This window comes from Canis lupus, chromosome 17, assembly GCF_048164855.1.
Source record: "Canis lupus baileyi chromosome 17, mCanLup2.hap1, whole genome shotgun sequence".
Lineage (NCBI taxonomy): Eukaryota > Metazoa > Chordata > Mammalia > Carnivora > Canidae > Canis > Canis lupus.
In genome coordinates, this window is record NC_132854.1 from 52,237,058 (window position 1) to 52,255,594 (window position 18,537).

Below are 18,537 nucleotides of genomic sequence, written 5' to 3' on the forward strand. Positions count from 1 at the left end.
CCCAGGCTGCCCCTCAGGGGGTGTTCTTGACTAGAAAATGGCGTAGGCACCCTTTGGGGGATGAAGACAAAATACCACATCTCGATCTGGTTGGCAATCACACAGATGGATGCACAGGTAAATATTTATCAAAGGGCACACTCAAGATCGGTGTACTTTATCGTATGCTTTGTCTCAAAAAATACCCAAGGCAAAAATAACAATATGGTAACGTGTTAATTCTCACTGTGGATACAGAGTACTATTACCTAATTCCCTATATTTTCCTGTATATTAAAATTTAAAATTAGGAGAGAGAGAGAGTGTGTGTGCAGCAGTGACACTGTTTCATAGCCAAAGTGACAGTCGTCCTAGAGGGGCCTTCTGCCCAGCCACCTCCCCGATGCTTGGATGAGTTCCCTTACAAATGGGGTACAGATGACAACAACTAACTAACCTCATTGTCACGCGCTCAGGACATGGCTGCTAAAAAGTGGGGCGTTTTGTAGGCTCTTCTAAAGATCGCTTTGGCTGATTCTTTCACTGACGGACTCCCAGCCATCATGCGTGACCTGGGCTGGGGTGTCCACCACCCTGCACCCCAGCCCCCCGCTCCGAAAGCAGAACTGCATTGGGAAAGCAGCTCCTTGGCCTCAGCTTCCAGATTGGTTGCTGCTGGGTCAAGCCCAGGGCATCACCACTGGCTGCTGTGGCAAGTCCAAGAGCATGAGGAAGGAAAGGAGAAGAAGAAAAAAAAAAAAAAGAATTTAAAAGGGAGATGGGAAAAAAGACAAAGAGAGGGAAAATGAAGGATGCATAGACGTAGCCCTGTGGCTTCAGGGAGCTGCCCTGGGTGACGTGCTTCCTTACTTGGAGCCTCTCCCGTGTTGCCTCAGTCCTTCACCTTACAGGTGGGGGAGGAAGGGTGTGTGTGGTGAAGCCCAAAGTGGCTCCCAAACCAGACAGACCTGCCTTTTCATCGCTACCTGACTGGCACCTACTTCATCTCCGGTGCCTCAGTTTCCTCACCTGTGCAACTAGCAGTGATTCCACCTCTCAGTATCGCTGTGGGGCTGGAAGTGGTGCGTGCCACGACGTGACCCAGGAGGCTCTCGACGACCAGGGTTAAGATGCCTCTCTCCCCTCCGAGGCCAGTTTTGTGGCTCAGAGACCCTGGCAACCTCGTCCCATAGAACTTTCTCCGCGGTGGCAGACGTGTGTGTCCGGTGAGCTTGAGGGGCTTGAGCTTTTCAGTGCATTTTAGTCGTTTTGCATTTGCATAGTCACCTGCGGCTAGTGGCTGGGCCCGGGCCGGCACGGGGAGCTCTGCAAGGCCGGGACTGGTCCCCCGCAGGTGGCCCGTCCCTACGGACGCCGAAAGGCGCCGGGTTTGCGCCGCATCTACGCAGTCCTTTCTTGCCCCGACAATAAAGCTCCTCCTGAATAGAGTCGGGGCTGGCGTGAAAGCCCGGGCCTGGGTCACACTCGGGCGCCGGGATGGGGGCGGTTAGGGCCTGCAGCCGCGTGGCCTCCACCTCTGTGTCCCTCTCGCCCCCACCCCCTGCGCCCCGTTGCCCACCATCCCCCACCCCGCCTGGGCCTGCGGGGGCTCCCCGTCCCTCGCAGCCAACCAGAGCTCGGCCCTTCCACTTCCCGGCTGCAGGGGGTGCAGGGCGCGCGGCAGGAAGCGGGGAGCTGCACGGCGTCCGCAGCCCTCCGGGGCCCGGGGCGACGCGGCCGCTTCAGCGAGTCGGGGCGTCGGGGCGTCGGGGCGTCGGGGCGCGCGGGCCAAGCGCAGGGCGAGTCCTGGGGCTGCGGCCCGGGCTCCCGCGAGGCCCCGTCGCCGGCTTCGGGGCGGGCGCGTGGCGAGGGCGGTGGCCGGAGGGGGGCGCTGGGGGGGGCGGGGGGGCGGGCGGGGCGTCCCCGGGGCGCGGCTGGGACTCTCTCGCCCGCCCCGCCTCGCCCCGCCTCCGCCCGCGGCTATAAGACGGCGGGGCCCGGGGGTGGCGGCGGCCGAGCGGGCGGGGAGCGGGAGCGAGAGCGGAGAGCGGGAGCGGGCGGGGAGCGGGCGGGGAGCGGGCGGGGAGCGCACCGAGCGGAGGCGGCGCGGCCGGAGAGCGCGCGAGCCCGGGAGCCGGCGGGCGGGCAAGGCGGACCGAGCCGGGGCGCGCGGGGGCCCGCCCGGCGCAGCTCCCTCCCGGCGCCCCGACCCCGCAGGACCCTCCCCGCGCCCGGGGCCGCGCGCGCCCATGAAGCCTCCCGCCGCGCAGAGCAGCCCCGCGGCCGCCGCCGCCGCAGGTGAGTGCACCAGCCCTGCAGGCCCCGGCGCTTCCGCAGAAAGGGGGTCCCCGGGCGGCCTGACCCCGCGCCGGGCTGGCGACACCTCCACGGGCGCGTCCTGACCCAGTCTGCGCTCCGCCACCCGCTCGCCCGCGCGCCCCGGGGCCGGTACCCGACAGCCGCGGACGGACGGACACACGGACGGACACTCGCGGACACGCACCCGCGGACACACTCGCGGACACACCCGCGGACACACTCGCGGACGCACACCCGCGGACACACTCGCGGACACACCCGCGGACACGGACACACTCGCGGACACACACCCGCGGACACACTCGCGGACACACCCGCGGACACGGACACACTCGCGGACACACACCCGCGGACACACTCGCGGACACACACCCGCGGACACACACCCGCGGACACACTCGCGGACACACACCCGCGGACGCACACCCGCGGACACACACTCGCGGACACGCACCCGCGGACACACTCGCGGACACACACCCGCGGACACCCGCGGACGGGGCGTAGGGGTGCGGGGAAGAGTTCCGGCGCCCGGGGTACCGGGTGACCTGGGGTCACGGCGGAGGCTCAGTTTCCGCAGCTCGAAAACGGGCGGAGGGTGGGCGGCGTGGGGGGCCGGCCGAGGGTCCCAGAGCCCCGCGCTGAGCCCGCCCGCCCGCCCGCCCGCAGCCCCCGCCCTGGACTCGGCGGCCGCGGGGGACCTGACGGACGCGCTGTGCGAGTTTGACGCGGTGCTGGCGGACTTCGCGTCGCCCTTCCACGAGCGCCACTTCCACTACGAGGAGCACCTGGAGCGCATGAAGCGGCGCAGCAGCGCGAGCGTGAGCGACAGCAGCGGCTTCAGCGACTCGGAGAGTAGGTGTGGGGCGGCGCGGGGCTGCGGGCGCGGCCGGCCAGAGGGCCCAGGAGGGTCCCGCGGGGCGAGCACCCCCCACCCCCGGGACTGGCTGTCACGCGGGGTCCCGGGACGGCCGGGCACCTGCCGCTGCAGTGTCCCGAGGCCGAGGGTGCGGGCCGCCCCCCCCCCCGCCCCCCCCCGACTGCCCGCCTCTCCCCTGCCCGCCTCCCCCCCCGCGCCTCCCCCCTGCCCGCCCTCCCCTGCCCGCCCTGCCTCTCCCCTGCCCTGCCTCTCCCCTGCCCGCCCCCCTGCCCGCCCCCCTGCCCGCCCCCCTCTGCCCGCACCGTCTCTCATCTGCCCGCCCCTCCCCTGCACGCTCGTTCTCCCGTTCTCCCGGGGTCGCTCCTCACCTGCCCCGCCCGCTCCGTCTCCCCCCTGCCCCGCCTCCCCCCCGCCCGCTCTGTCTCTCACCTGCCCCGCCTCCCCCCTGCCCGCTGGGTCTCCCGGGGTCGCTCCTCACCCGCCCCGCCTCCCTCCTGCCTGCTCCGTCTCTTCGCAGTCTCTCTTTCAGAGCGTGTGGGGCAAGTGCGGAGGGAGGGACGCAGGAGGACCCAATACTGAAAACTCTGGGAAAGGTCTCCCAAGCTGCTGTTCTTGGGATTCCTGAAATAACATCCTCACGTTTTCTTCTGGCTGCGAGCTCCCAGGCTTGCTGTGGCGCTGCAGGCCGTTTGGAAAGACTCTCTGGCCTCCCCGCAGAGTTCAAGTGCTTTAGAGAGTGGCCCTCTTCCTTCTGGCAGGTCCCCCAAGGGGACTGCTGGCTTCCACACCTCCCGCCCCCCACCCCCACCTCGGGCTGGAGAGGGAGCCGAGAGCAGATGGGCTTACAGGTGCTTCCTGACAACTTGTCTCCTCTTGGAGACTTACCCCAGGGTCTCTTTGTCTTCAATGACCTTGCAAGTGGGACACTCCCCACCGACCCTCCAAGGATCAGATGGTCAGTAAGGATTCCAGATATCCGTTTAGGTGTCCGTTTAGGTGTCAGGATCTGGTGACTTTTCAATATCATGTGGTGGTTGTTGGTTTTCCAATTCTGGATGACTTAGTATTTTTCTTAGACTTTTCTTGAGACTTCATTCCCTACGTGAGTTACAGCATGAATGTCACTCCCTTTGCTGCCCTTGACTCTGGAAGCGAAAGCAATGACCCAATGATCTTTCCTTGTGATTCTCTTCTTTTGAAATCTGAAGCTTTTCCTCATTCCAGGGCAAAGATACAGCCCCAGACCTCCACATGAGCTGTCCTCCTGAAAATGAATAAAGGCCCTCGCCACCCTGTCCGGGGGTTTGAGTCAGAAACCTGAGGTCCCTCTTGACTTTCCTTGGAAGCCCCCCCCCCCCCCCCCCCCCCGCCCCACAAAGGGTTGGATTTAATTGCAGCTTTTGAGGTGAACAGGAATGGGATAGCATGCTGTTAATTTTCCATTTTGTATTTTGGACTTTATTGCTAATGACTGGACCCCTTATTTTCAATTTCAAAAGGAAATCTAAAAACTTTTGAAATCTGCCTCAATATCTGTGGCCAAACTTCAATAAGTCTCCTTCTGCTGGGGCTTGGAGCGGGTTATTTATTCATCACATACAAATTCTCCCCCCCCACACACACAGGAAAGAAGCTGGGACAGTCTGTCCAGTGCTGTGCTATTGCAAAGAATAACTCCTTTCTAAACCGCAGCCGCATTTGGCTAGAATATGGTCTGAGCTGGCCCATCACGGGTGATTGCAGCTCCCTCAGGGTAGGATTTCAGACTTGAGATCTGTTTTCAAGGGCCTCAAAGAGAAGGCACCCAGAAACACATTGTTAACGATTTGGGGGGAGATATTTGGAAGTCTGTAGTTTCTCTTGCAGAGGTGGGGGAGGGGTGAGGGGCTTGTGTGTTTTGCTTTCTGCTTTTGTTGTTATTTTTTTTTTAAGATTTTATTTATTTATTCACGAGAGACAGAGAGAGAGAGGCAGAGACACAGGCAGAGGGAGAAGCAGGCTCCATGCAGGGAGCCTGATGTGGGACTGGATCCTGGGTCGCCAGGATCACGCCCTGGGGCGAAGGCAGTGCCAAACCACTGAGCCACCCGGGCTGCCCATGCTTTTGTTGTTAACTGTGTATTTTGCTAACCCTTAGTTTGGTCGCTAGGGCAGTAATGGGGATGGCATAAAGAAGGCTCAGATGACACTAGTCTTTATAAATGTGTAGTTAGTTTGTCCCCCGTAAGACTGGTTAGAAATAGTGGTGGCAGAAGCGGTGTGTATCTAACAGTAATTTTTTTTTTTTAACAGTAATTTCTTGAGGAAGCGTAATGTATGTGTCTTAACTGCCACCAAGAACTGAGCCCAGATGTTGATTATACGTATTTGTCCAATACTTTTCTGAGGAAGGGAATGTTTGAGAGAGGTAGGTCCTACTGAGATGTAGGCCACCAAAGCGGGGAGCCAACCAGGATAATGATAATAAGAGCACCTCACTTCTACTCAGCCCTTAGGAGGATTATTGTTCTTATTTGTTAGCTCTTATTGGTGGTGATCTCTGCTGTGTTTTATTTATTTTTTCAAAGGTTTTATTTATTCATGCATGAGAGACATAGAGAGAGAGGCAGAGACACAGGCAGAGGGAGAAGCAGGCTCCATGCAGGGAGCCCGACATGGGACTCGATCCCGGGTCTCCAGATCCCACGACTCCAGGATCCCACGCCGGGCTGAAGGCGGCGCTAAACCGCTCAGCCACCGGGGTTGCCCTCTGCTGTGTTTTATTTATTTTTTAATTTTTAAAAATTTTTTAAAGATTTTATTTATTTATTTATGAGAGACACAGAGAGAGAGGCAGAGACACAGGCAGAGGGAGAAGTAGGCTCCATGAAGGGAGCCTGATGTGGGACTTGATCCTGGGACTCCAGGATCACACCCTGGGCATGAAGGCAGGCGCTAAACCACTGAGCCACCCAGGGATCCCTCTGCTGTGTTTTAAATGTGGTATCTCCTAGGACCTCTGCCACAGTCCTATAAAATAGGCACGATTATCTCCAATTTTCTGATAAGAGAGCAGAACCACGTGGGCCCTCTCTGAGACCTTGCTGTGGTCACCATGGATGGCTGGCTGGAATGGGAAGCAGGTCCTCAGGAATAGACTTGAAGCCCGGTGGACCTGAATCACGTGCCTATGTATCAATAGCGGTTGTGTCTGAGGGTGTCTCTTCAAGACAGTGGTCATCTGGCCGGGTCATTGGAGCCCAGGCTGTGCTCTATTGGGCCCCTGGGCAACAGATGGGCCTCCGTTTCTCTAGCTGTGAAATTAAAAGGATGCTATTTAATAATGCTAGTAGAAACATCCACAAGCTCATGAATAGGAAGAAAAATTTTGCTCTGTTTCATGCTTTCAAGAAAACATTAAAATGCATACACCAGGCTCTGTGACATAATCAGATACACTTACACCAGTGTCTTGCATGGAAATGTTACATGTGCGCTACGAACCAGTAGTACCTTGAGGCTTACTCAGCCTTCTACCTACTGCTCTATCACTCAGAACATGTGGCCAACTTACGAGATAGCTCAAAGCAGCTGTTCTGTCTTTTTTTGAAGAACCCTTCCTTGGGGGCCCCTGGCTGGCTCGGTCAGTTGAGCATCAGACTCTTGATTTCAGCTCAGGTCATGATCTCAGGGGTTGTGAGATTGAGCCCTGCACTGGGCTCTGTGCTGAGCGTGGAGCCTGCTTAAGATTCTCTCTCCCTTTCTGCCCCATGCTCTCTTTCTGTTAAAAAAAAAAAAAAAAAAAAAAAAGTAGGTTTGCTTGCTTTTTTTTTTTTTTAAGATTTTATTTATTTATTCATGAGAAACACACACACACACACACACACACACACACACACACACACAGGCAGAGACACAGGCAGAGGGAGAAGCAGGCTCCATGCAGGGAACCCAATGTGGGACTCGATCCCTCGAACCCGAGGATCGCACCCTGGGCTGAAGGCCAAACCTCTGAGCCACCCAGGGATCCCCCCGGTTGCTTGCTTCTAAAGAAGAAACATAGACATTTCTTCTGCCCAAAGAGGCAAATTACCTAGATAGAGAAGAATGTATGTTTAATAGAGAAATACTCCTTCCTGTTCCCACTTACAGTAGGTCCCCCAAAGATGTGAGTGAAGAGAAGACCAAAGTGAAAATTGCAAGATAACTCCTCCTTACGGGTGGCATTTAAATGGGGGTTGGTCAGAACAGGCTTGTTCTTTTCCCCTAAACTTGGGTCCAACAGATAACCTCAGACACTTTGGTGGGAGCAGTTTTAACGTCAGCAGTAAAAGGGCAGCATAATTAGGAGCTAGGGCAGTGTTGTTCAAACTTGATCCTTAGAGGTGCTCCAGGAGTCACAAACTTCTTCAGTTTGAACTTATTAAAAAACAAAACCAAACATTGTTTTCCAATATTTTCAAAACTGTAAATGCACACTCTGACTCCTCAAATATGTTCGATGAAATTTTAACTCGTAATTACTAAGTTTTAATCAACGTGTTAATTGATAGGTTTCCACTGAATGATCTTATGCGAAGTTTAAAATATTAACTTGAACTTTTTTTTTAAAGATATATTTTTTAAAAGATTTTATTTATCTATTCATGAGAACACACAGAGAGAGAGAAAGAGAGAGGCAGAGACACAGGCAGAGGGAGAAGCAAGCTCCATGCAGGGAGCCTGATGTGGGACTCAATCCCGGGACCCCAAAATCACACCCTGGGCTGAAGGCAGTGCTAAACCTCTGAGCCACCCGGGCTGCCCCTTAACTTGAACTTTTCAAGGTGGTATGAACTTCTATCTTCACTGTATTGGGGTTTCACATACCCTTTTCCCTTGAAGGGGAGGGGGGTGTGTTTTGTTACTTAACAGAAAGGATCTGAAGGCTCCTGTTGTGCAAGGGATATTGTGATATTGTAGAGCCACTTTAGGGAGTGAGGAACTGGCTTCTTTAGTGTATGCAAGACCAGGACATTTGTATGTCTTTGCTGAGTCTCTTCCAGCTTGGGCACCTGATGGGCGCTGGGTGCCAGCGTGACAGGTAGCGTATTGGCTGATCTGGCTTAGGAGCTACAGAGGTTGGAATCCGAGCTTGCTCAACCATGAGAGAGTAAGTTAGGAGCCCTGTGGCTGCACTGGCACGGTGTTAGGGATTCTAGGTGGGTGTTAGGGTCCAGGTGGGTGACCGGGCTCATTCTGATGGGGACCTGGAGAGGTGTGGAAAGGGACCAAGCAGAGCCAGAAGGGAAGCTGGGGCGAGAGTGTTGAGGGGAAGAGAGGGGGCCCTTTCATATTCTATCCTACTTCTAGAGAGGTTTTCAGAATTTAGATTTTGTGGAGGAGATTAACCCTCCTCCCTGCCCCCACCACCACCAACCATTCCCTGTGGCAAAAGGAAACAGGTCCAAGGTTTTCTTTTTCCCAGTTAATTACTGTAGTTTGCTTGTCTTCAACGTGTGGGATTGTTCTATATTTACAGGCGCTCTGGGCAAGGTTTACTGTCTGTGGCTTTTCTTTCCTCTGGAGGAGCACATGTCGGTGCTAACCCTAAATTACCTTTTTCCCCACCTCCAAACTAAAAGAGCACAACTACCTTTTAAACAGGCTTCTGTTTTTACGGCTGAGTTTCTCAAGCTCTGTTGGTGAGCATTAGAGCTGGGTGTTTGTATACTGAATGTGCTGGCACTTCTTCAGCGGGGGTCTTAGAAAACTTGGTGCTTGAGCTCGAGGAGCCTGGCTTCAGCACACCAAGGTCACAGGCCAAGGACATTTCTGAGGAGGCTTTGAGATGCTCGTTGAGATGGGGCTTTGGAACTGATTGAAGTAGACACTGCAGAGCCTGGAAATATCTGGTCTTATTACCTGCCAAGGTTCCCCAAATCATCACCATGTGTGTCCCTCGAACCGCCCCCCCCCACCCGTTAATAGCAACACCTGATTTTGGGCTGGGGCCGTAATACGTTAATGTGCTATCAGCCAGCAACACGTTGCTGTCATTTTATCAGACCAACTGACTGCTGTTTTGCAGAGGAGAGAGTTCCAGAGGCGTGAAAAGGCTTTCCTTACCTTTTCATCTACCACACTGCTTTCCATGAGGTCTTCTTCATGGAGGGTGCTCAACAAAAGTCCAGAGTGAAAATTTTACTGGATAAAAGGAGATGAGGTCTAGAGCGTGAGCTCCTTCTCTGGTGGTGGTTTGTTTTAGGGAGGTTTATTCTGGGGTGCCTCCGAAGATAAGCTTCTCTTAAGAATGTTGCTAGTGGGGGCCCCTGGGTGGCTTAGTGGTCGAGTACCTGCCTTCGGCCCAGGGCGTAAGTCCCACATCAGGCTCCCTGTGGGAAGCCTGCTTCTCCCTCTGCCTCTCTCTGTCTCTCATGAATAAATAAAAATCTTAAAAAAAAAAAAAAAAAAGAATGTTGCTATTACCTGAAGAGGAGGAAGCCGAGCCCCAGGATCTTGGTCATTACTCTCTTCTATGGTGACCTCTCCTCTCTTGGCCATGTCCTCCTCCATTTCACCAGAATAAAATCATGAAAACCATAGGAATCCAAATGGAGCACCTCGTTCCTATTCCCCTTTTGCTAAGGAGGAAGCTAAGACTCGGGTAAAGTGATGGGCACAGGGTCACACAGTCGTGGTGACCTCCCACCCCATACATCTCAACTGTGGCACCATCTGCTGGGCTTCTCACTAGCTTTGGGCTTCTTGAAGTTGCTTTTCTCGTCTTTTTTTTCATGAATGACGTGTATACAGTATTACCACAGGGTGGGACTAGACTGTGGGCAGGTTTGGTTCAAGGAGGCTGGGGGTTCATTTCCTGTTGATGGTTGAGTATCCTGGAGCCTGGGGTCAGGTCTGGCTCAGATTTGCACTGGAACCCACAGGAGGAGAGAGGACTCAAGGTGTGGCAATGCCCCGGTGTGTGAGCTTGTGTGTGTTTGTGGGGGGTGGCGTGTAAGGGGAGGGGGGAAGTGAGGAAGTGAGCATGTGCTATGTTGACATGCCTGTGCGCCCCGTGTGTGTTTATATATAGTGTACTTGGTTGTTGTTTTTTTTTTTCTCTCTCCCTCCCTCATTGGGGGAGTAGCATCAGTCCATTAGCCGTAAGAGGAACTTCTGATTATTTTAAGTTTGGTTTGCAACTGAATTTATTAGGCAAGTAACAGCCAGGTTGTCTATATATTTTCTGAATTTGAGGAAAATACTTGGATCAAAAAGGCATTTTAACACCAGGCTTTAAAGGCTAAGAAGAGGCACTGTGTGGCAATGTCCCGGTACCTATGACTCATTCTCCACAGTCTCAAAACCACCTGAGCTACCCAGAGGTTTTCCTGAATCTTCGTAGGGGGTCTTTTCTTTTTCCTACATTTTGCAATGGCCTTTTCCATGTCTAGATAGAGCATTCCTTCCCTCGAAAACTCAATGACAGTGGTCTACTTGCCGGTGAGGAAAAATAGTGTGTGCGTATGTGCCCCCCCCCCCCCGCCGCCACCTGTGAGCCCCCCTCCCCCTGAGAACGAGTATATGTGGCTGTAACGTTGCTAAAGAGTTGGAGCAAAATAGAGATGATGTCAAAGTCAGGGCGAGGGCCCGTGGTGCAGGGTGGGGTGGAGTGAGGTGTGGTGGTGAAACTGGCTCTCAAGGACCATCTGCTTCTGGGAGATAGAGGCCAGAGGTGTGATCACTGAAGTCTGGGCTGGGCACCCCGGGCCAGGGATGGAGGCGATGCTCTCCGTGTCCTTTAGAATCAAAAATTATGGGCCAAATACCTCCTACTCTTTCCTTCTGTCTCAGGGGTCTGGGCATGAGGCCGGCCTCCCCGGAGCCCTCTGTGGTTTTCCTGCCACTAAGTCTTAGCTCATCGTTTCCCTGCAAGTTTCTCGGGTTCTATTTGTGGCGATTCTCCTACCTATTACGTGGTGACAAACAGTCATGCTCTGCTGTAGGTCTGCAGCGGACTTGACCACTTTTTTGTACGTAAGGGAAGGGCTTTCCCTTGAGAAAATCCAGACTGTTCTAGAAGTGGGCTGACAAAGCAGGCAGAAGGGCTTCCCCGGTCGAGTTCCATGGAACACAAGTGCCCTGAGAGTATTAAGGGGCGGCCACAAAAAAATGTGTCCCATAGTTAAATTTGAGAAATAAGGCTAAGCTGGTTTTTCATAAGACTTCTCAGGGACATTAAAGTGGGAAGATGCAGTAGGAATCTCCAGGGGTGCTTGGTGCTTCTCAAACCTAGTTGATCTCACAGTTCTTCTTTCCAAAGGACCAGTATTCTGAGGGATATATATTTGGGGAAATACAAGTGTGAGGTTGGGTATCTTGGATCTCAGTAGGTGTTCACCATCGAAGCCCTGAAAAGTGACTGGTGGTCCTTTTAGGTGACCTGGGCTGGACCTCTAAAGGGAGAAAAGATTGTGAGGGTCAGGCATGTCTGGAAGAGTGAACAAGATGAGTGTGTAGGTCAGGAAGACAAGGTGGCACTGGGGCCACCTGGTTGGGGTGGGGGGGTGGGGGGGAGTGCGAGGAAGGGGAGCCAAGTGTAGGGCCTGAGAACTTGTAGCAGCCTTTTAGGGATGAAGCTGAATTCTTTTGGGATGAGAAGATTCTGCTTCTGAAAACCTTTTTTAATCTGAATATATCTTCTGTGACTTCGTGTTCACTTTGAGTTATGGGGACCAAAGAAATATGTGTTTGCCTCCTCCTGAGCTGGAGGTCATTGGATTAAGGCGAGTGAATCCCCAAGAAGGGTAGAGTCCTGCCCAGGCCCTCTTGATGCAGCTGGCCTCTTGCACCTGAACAGCCTCTCCAGAGCTCATCTCGGCTCCACCTGTGGCTGGCTTCGAGTTTTGTTTTAACCAGGAAGACTGTTAACTTTGTGACCTCAGAGGCCACATCCTGCTTCTGTGGGCTGCTCTGCCTTTGAGCCCTATGAGTGGGTCCTGCTCAGCCAGCAACTCCCTTTAGGTGTCACAGTCACGTGGCCGGGCTGGCCGTGGGTTGGTTTCCTCCTTCTTGGCAGGGTCTAGAGAAGTAGGCCCTCAGAACGTTAAGAGCTGGAAGGGACTTTAAGGATTGAGGAGCCTTCCCATTTTCTTGGTGGCAAAACTGAGGCTCAGAGATACTATCTTGCTCAAGGGTGCCCGAGTACCTAAGTAGCTGAGCTGGTTCCCTTGACTCCCAGCGTAGCCCTGCTTCTGGGACCTTGTTCTGCTTTCTCTCTGGTCTTCGGGGGTAGGACGATAGAAGGAGCCACAGAGTTATTCCCAGTGTCTAGAATTGACAACCCCTACAAAAAATGTTGATCTCTGACCCTCCAGCTTATCCTTAGAGTGTAAGTTCTCAGGAAAACTGTGACACAGACTCTCTTGAGCAGATAGGAAGGATTATTATTATTATTTAAACATTTGAAAAAAGAGATTTATTTATTTATTTTAGAGAGCAGAGGGGGAGAGAGGGAGCAAGAGAGAGAGAGAGAGAGAATCTCTAGCAGACTCCCCACTGAGTGTGGAGCCCAGTGGGGGGGGGGGGGGTGAACTGGTTCCATGACCCTGAGATCATGACTTGAGCTGAAATCAAGAGTCAGATGCTCAACCGACTGAGCCACCCAGGTGCTCCCAGGCAGGGAGGATTATTAAGTAATGGGATCCAACCGGGTATTTGTATTTTAGGGAAATCAGAGGGCAGAAGGGACTTTTTTTTAGGAAAGAGGATTCTTTTTGCTCCACAATCCCAAACCAACCCCCCACCCCTCATCAGCCAAGCATTGGCTTGGTTGTCAGTTAGAGACCCGGGCAGTGGGCTCCTATGTGTTGCAAAGAAGGATGGTCTGGTCGTGATAATCCTATCACAGTCTCCTTTGTAAGGGTCTCCATGCAAGACCCTGGGTGTGCAGGACACACACACACAGGCACTCCCCTGCCTTGAATCATTTGAGGGCAGAAATATGAAGTCTGGAAATGAACCTGTTTTCTTTACAACTTTGCTCCTTTTGGAGAGGAGCCATGGTTATCAATAGACTAGAGACTGAAAACCACCTTGAATGAGTTATATTTTCTTTCCTGGAAGGTGCAGATTCGCTCTACAGGAACAGCTTCAGCTTCAGTGATGAAAAACTGAATTCTCCAACAGACTCTGCTCCGGCTCTGCTCTCCCCTGCTGTCACTCCTCGGAAAGGTAGGCTCATGGGTTGTGGTGTGAGGTTTTGGGCTTCCTCTACTGCCTTCCCCCCTCAATCTCTCCTCTCCTCTCCCTTAGCCCTGACCAATCTTCCCCAAATGGGGGCACTTTGGTGGCTCAGTCATTGAGCACCTGCCTTTGGCTCAGGTCGAGATCCTGGGGTCTGGGGATCAAGTTCCCGCATCAGGCTCCCTGCATGGAGTCTGCTTCTCCCTCTGCCTATGTCTCTGCCTCTCTCTGTCTCTTATGAATAAATAAATAAAATCTTAAAAAAATATATTTCCCAAATACGTGAAACAAGTAGAGAAAACTAACATCCACGTACAGGATGGTGTGAAATGGAATTTGTTCTCCCTCAGGATTCTGATCAATGTGAAAATGGATCAGATAAATGGGGAGCAAGAAACCAAATTCGCAGGGAGAAAGAAAACCGGTCTTCTCCAGACTCTGCTTTCTCTCACGTGGTGTAATCAAGACTGCTAAATGACAGTGCTCTCCCAGACTGGTTGGTTCTAGAACTGAAAGCTCAGCAGCAGTTAGGCTTTGCAAGAAAGTGGGATTCTTTTTATTTGCATTAACTGTGTAACCAGTGCTTTCAGATGACCAATTTAACAATATTAAACGGGGTCATCCTCATGAGACCAGCGATGAGCTAACATGATTTAAAATAGCAGCTCCAGCCTGGCTCTACTGTGACATTAATAGACCTTAAAAAAAAAAAGTTTCTAAAGATGCATGAGCGGTTTCTTATTTTTTGGAACTTGTAAAGTGTCTCCAGCTAGAGAGCTGAATGTTCTGTTATATTGGACAAGTGCCCTTTTGAAAACAAAAGGAGTTTTTTTCCCCCTTCAAGAAACATTATACTTGCTGAAAATAGTTGCAGAATGCAATAAAAATGGAACATAGTTAAAAAAGAAATATGAAGATTCTATTACTTTTCTCACTCTTGGCATCAACGAGGAATTTCGCTCTTTTTCGAAAGAGTGATTTTTCAATTCTTCCTCCCAACGGAGCGGTGTCAGCAGCAGCCACTGGGGACCCTGCCATCGTCCAGCTCCCTGTCGGTAAAATGGAGCTATTGAATTTGGAGAGACAGGGCAGTGTGGGAGGTGGCTTCAAGACGTGCCCAGATTTGCTACCTGATTCTCAAGACAAAGAAATTACAGAGAGAGAGAGAGAGAGAGAGAGAGAGAGAGAGAGAGAAACTCTAGTTGTAGATTGCTTTTAAAGGCTGAGAACTAAAAAAAAAAAAAAAAGCTGAGAACTAGGCAGCCCGGGTGGCTCAGCAGTTTAGCGCCTGCCTTTGGCCCAGGGCATGATCCTGGAGACCCAGGATCGAGTCCCATGTCAGGCTCCCTGCATGGGGCCTGCTTCTCCCTCTGCCTGTGTCTCTGCCTTTCTCTCTCTCTGTGTCTCTCATGAATACATAAAATCTTTAAAAAAAAAAATGATAAAAGCTGAGAACAACAAGCTGTTTGTAGCCGGCAAGGGTTAACAGATGAAGCTCCGGGAATGCATTTGGGAGAAGGTATGAATGATGCACTCTGCAGGAAAGCGTATGGGTCGCAGGGCATAGAGGGAACAGAAGCCCGATGAGGACTTGGCACCTTGCGCTGGCCGCTGGAGGGATGGGGCCTCCCGTCACCTTCCCTGTACTATTTTGACAAAGAGCAGTGGCCCCCATTCATTTCCTCCTGGGCGGACCCCGAGGGCTGCAGCACTGCCCTGGGGTGGTAGCAAACCTGAAGGTGTTGATAAGAGGTGTAGTGAGAATCCGGAGTCTGGGTGTCCGCTCTGCACAGCGCCAAGCTTACCGGATATTTTTGACAGCTAACTCAGAGCTGACACAATAAAAAAATCAAGCCTTTTTGTCTTTCTTCCCAGCCCCTCACTACCCCTGCCTTTCAAATTCTTTTTTTTTAAAGATTGTATTTATTTATTCATGAGACACAGAGAGAGAGGGGTGGGCAGAGACATAGGAAGAGAGAGAAGCGGGTTCCCTGCGGGGAGTCCGATGCGGGACTTGAACTAAAGACCCCGGGATCATGACCTGAGCCAAGGCAGACGCTCAACCACTGAGCCATCTAGGTGTCCCTGCCCTTCAGACTCTTAAAGAAGTGAAAGGAGGTGGTCCTTCTAGGTTGTTGGGCTGGGGGTGGCGTGAGGGCTGATGAACTGAAAAAAAAAAAGGGAGACATTTAGGCTAATCTTCAGCATCCGTGTCTGAGTTGACTGTCAGTAAACACTGGAGCAGACACTTCGGCTTGGTACAGGACACTTGAAAATGATGCCTCTGTAGATACAGAGATGCAAAGTGGGGTCACATCATCCTGGGAACCCAGGGCATCAGGAGCCATCGTGATATGGAAACTGAAGGTCGACTCTTGTTTTTCAGCCAAACTAGGAGACACGAAAGAGCTAGAAGACTTTATTGCTGATCTTGACAGAACATTAGCAAGTGAGTACATGCCTGGGATTAAAAAAAAAAAATCAAACAGAAAACCAACCAACACTCACTGCTGATAAAGTGCCCTAATGTTTACCAGCTTGCCAGGGGACAAGAAGTTACATCATCAGGCTTCTTTAGGTTCAGAAACAGAACCCTAGTGGCTCAGAAAGAAGTTCTGCGTTCATGTAGATCGTGCGCCTTTCCAAACAGTGAGAACAGGCCACCAGCAAACAATGACATTTTGTTTGAGAAATGCAGAGTTGTTAGTAACAAGGTCAGAGCTCTCTCACCGTGATGGCCCGGCAGGCTTTTCAGAGAAGAAATGAGCTGACTGGCCACGGAAGCAATGTGCCAACAAGCCAGATGGTTCCATCCCATGGGCCAGGGAAGTCTTCCCAGGTTAGATCCAGGGGCTTGGGGAGGTCTGGCTTCTAGAGGATTGGGTCTCAAAAGACAGAAAGAATAAGCCTGGGGAGACCCGGTCGCCAAACGCCCACTTAGTGAAGATTAGGGAACATACTTCCCATTTGGCAGTTACACTACTGGTACCCCTTTTGTGTGACCAAAAATGTTGAGAAGTGGAGATACCACACCATAACTACAATGTGGGCGGGAGGGTATGTCCAGAAGACGGGCCCCCGAGAAATCAATCTACCCACTCTATTTCAAAAGGAAAGGATTATAAAAAGAAAGAAAGAAAGAAAGAAAGAAAGAAAGAAAGAAAGAAAGAGAGAGAAAGAAAAGAAAGAAAGAAAGAGAAAGAAAAAGAAAGAAAGAAAGAAAGAAAGAAAGAAAGAAAGAAAGAAAGAAGAAAGAAAGAAAGAAAGAAAGAAAGAAAGAAAGAAAGAAAGAAAGAAAGAGAAAAGAAAAGAAAAGAAGAAAGAAAGAAAGGATTACAAGAGCCAGAAGGATTGGGAATGAAGGTTTAGCTTCCGTACTCCTGGTGGGCTGTATTCAGTCACAGAGCAAAAGAATTTTGTCCTAGCCTCTTAATTTTTCAATGAAAGAGTTGATTTTCCATAAGAAATGTTTTATGCTGGACTCTGCCAGATAGCCAGGTCAGACCTGAAAGGTTAGATCCAAAGTTGTTATTTTATTTATTTTATTTATTTTTTCAAAGCTGGTTATTTTAACAGGACTCAGTTCTTAACAGGGTTTCAGACGGACCTAAATAGGGTGGAAAGTCAAGGTCCTTGTGTATTTTCTATTTGTTGGAGAATTTTATTGCCCATTCTCTTACATGCTGTACCATCCCACATCTAAAGACCTAGGCCTGTTTTGACAGAGATTATTGTAATTACAGCACAATTTGTATGAGGCCCAGGTAACAGGCCTGCCTACTTCATGGGAATTGCAGCTGGCCGCCCTGTCGTACCAGTTACTCAGACCTACACTACGTGGGAAGCCTGCCATTAAGTTTAGTGCTTTGATGCCCGTCTGTGATGGTGTGATCGGGTTACATATGAGAATTGGGAACTTTTTTTTTCACATTTTTATTTTTAATTTTTTTTTACATATTTTTTTAATTGGAGTTCAATTCGCCAACATATAGCATAACACCCAGTGCTCATCCCATCAAGTGCCCCCCTCTGTGCCCGTCACCTTTTGTGTGAGTGGATAACCTTATTTATCACCTCTTTATAGGTATGTGAAACAAGGAGAAGTTCTGGGTCCTTTCATCATAAGGGAGAAGCTTCAGAAAGCTCCAAGGACCTGGTAAACATCAGCTACAGAAGTTGCTACCAGAGCCGACAGAGATGAGTGCTCACCTACCACCAGGCCATTCTCAGGCTTGTGCATAAAAACCAACCTTTGAGATCATCTCTGGGCAATTTAGACAGTGAAACTGACTTTGTTTACCAGCTTGCCGCGTATTAGAACAAATGACCTATGCTAATATTCTATTTCTCTCAAAACCTAGCTATCCCGTAATTTAAAGTGCTTTTATGAAAAATATTTGTAATTAATTATATATGGTTGGAAACAGTAAATATGCTTTTCCCAGTATAATATATTTTTGTATGCAAATAAAATTTGACCTAGAGTCTGTATTCTGTAAACTTCTTTTTTTTTCTTTCTTTCTTTCAGTATGTTCCCATTTAAGTAATATTCTAGTGGGAATAACACTCCTCTTGACATCTAACAAGGGCTTTGGGTGCTGCCCAAGAGACAATAGGACGGTGAACTGAGGTCGTTTTGAAGCTCCTTCAGGGCTCGAGAGGGAAATGCTGGCCTGTGATTCCTGGGACATTTTAATTTGAGGATTGTGGGGTTTTTTTAATTGAGGCATCGTTGATGTACAATATTATATGAGTCTCAGGTGTACAACACAGTGATTTGACACTTCTGTACCTTTCCAGACGCTCACTACGATAAATGTACCTGTCACCCCACAAAGTATTACATTATTGACTATATTCCCTATGCTGTACTTTTCATCCCTGTGACTGAGGATTGTGGTTTGTTGGGTTCCTCCTCCATCTTTATTCTCCTCATATCTTACCACCTTTTTAGCTGCCATGGCTCTTTCTTTCAATTAAGGGAAACACTCGCACTCAAAATTCAGGACCGAAATATGAGGGAACATGGGGGCAGCTGGAGAACTTGAAAATGATGGTGCTATCATCAGATGAAGGAAGATCTGATGGCGCCAGCCTTGATGCTTACGTTCAGGTGGCTTCCTTGGAGCTGGAGGGTCCAGACGCAAGGTCTT

General features: G+C 51.0%; 1 protein-coding gene across 1 annotated transcript; it reads left to right on the forward strand.

Moving 5' to 3' along the window:
• Nucleotides 1-2,126: 2,126 nt before the first annotated feature.
• Nucleotides 2,127-17,884, forward strand: RGCC (regulator of cell cycle). The gene is made up of 5 exons (XM_072782923.1): nt 2,127-2,277; nt 2,968-3,153; nt 13,265-13,372; nt 15,771-15,833; nt 17,469-17,884. The coding sequence occupies exons 1-5, from the start codon at nt 2,229-2,231 to the stop codon at nt 17,474-17,476; spliced, it is 414 nt and encodes a 137-aa protein (XP_072639024.1). The 5' UTR covers nt 2,127-2,228; the 3' UTR covers nt 17,477-17,884.
• The last annotated feature ends 653 nt before the right edge of the window (nt 17,885-18,537 follow it).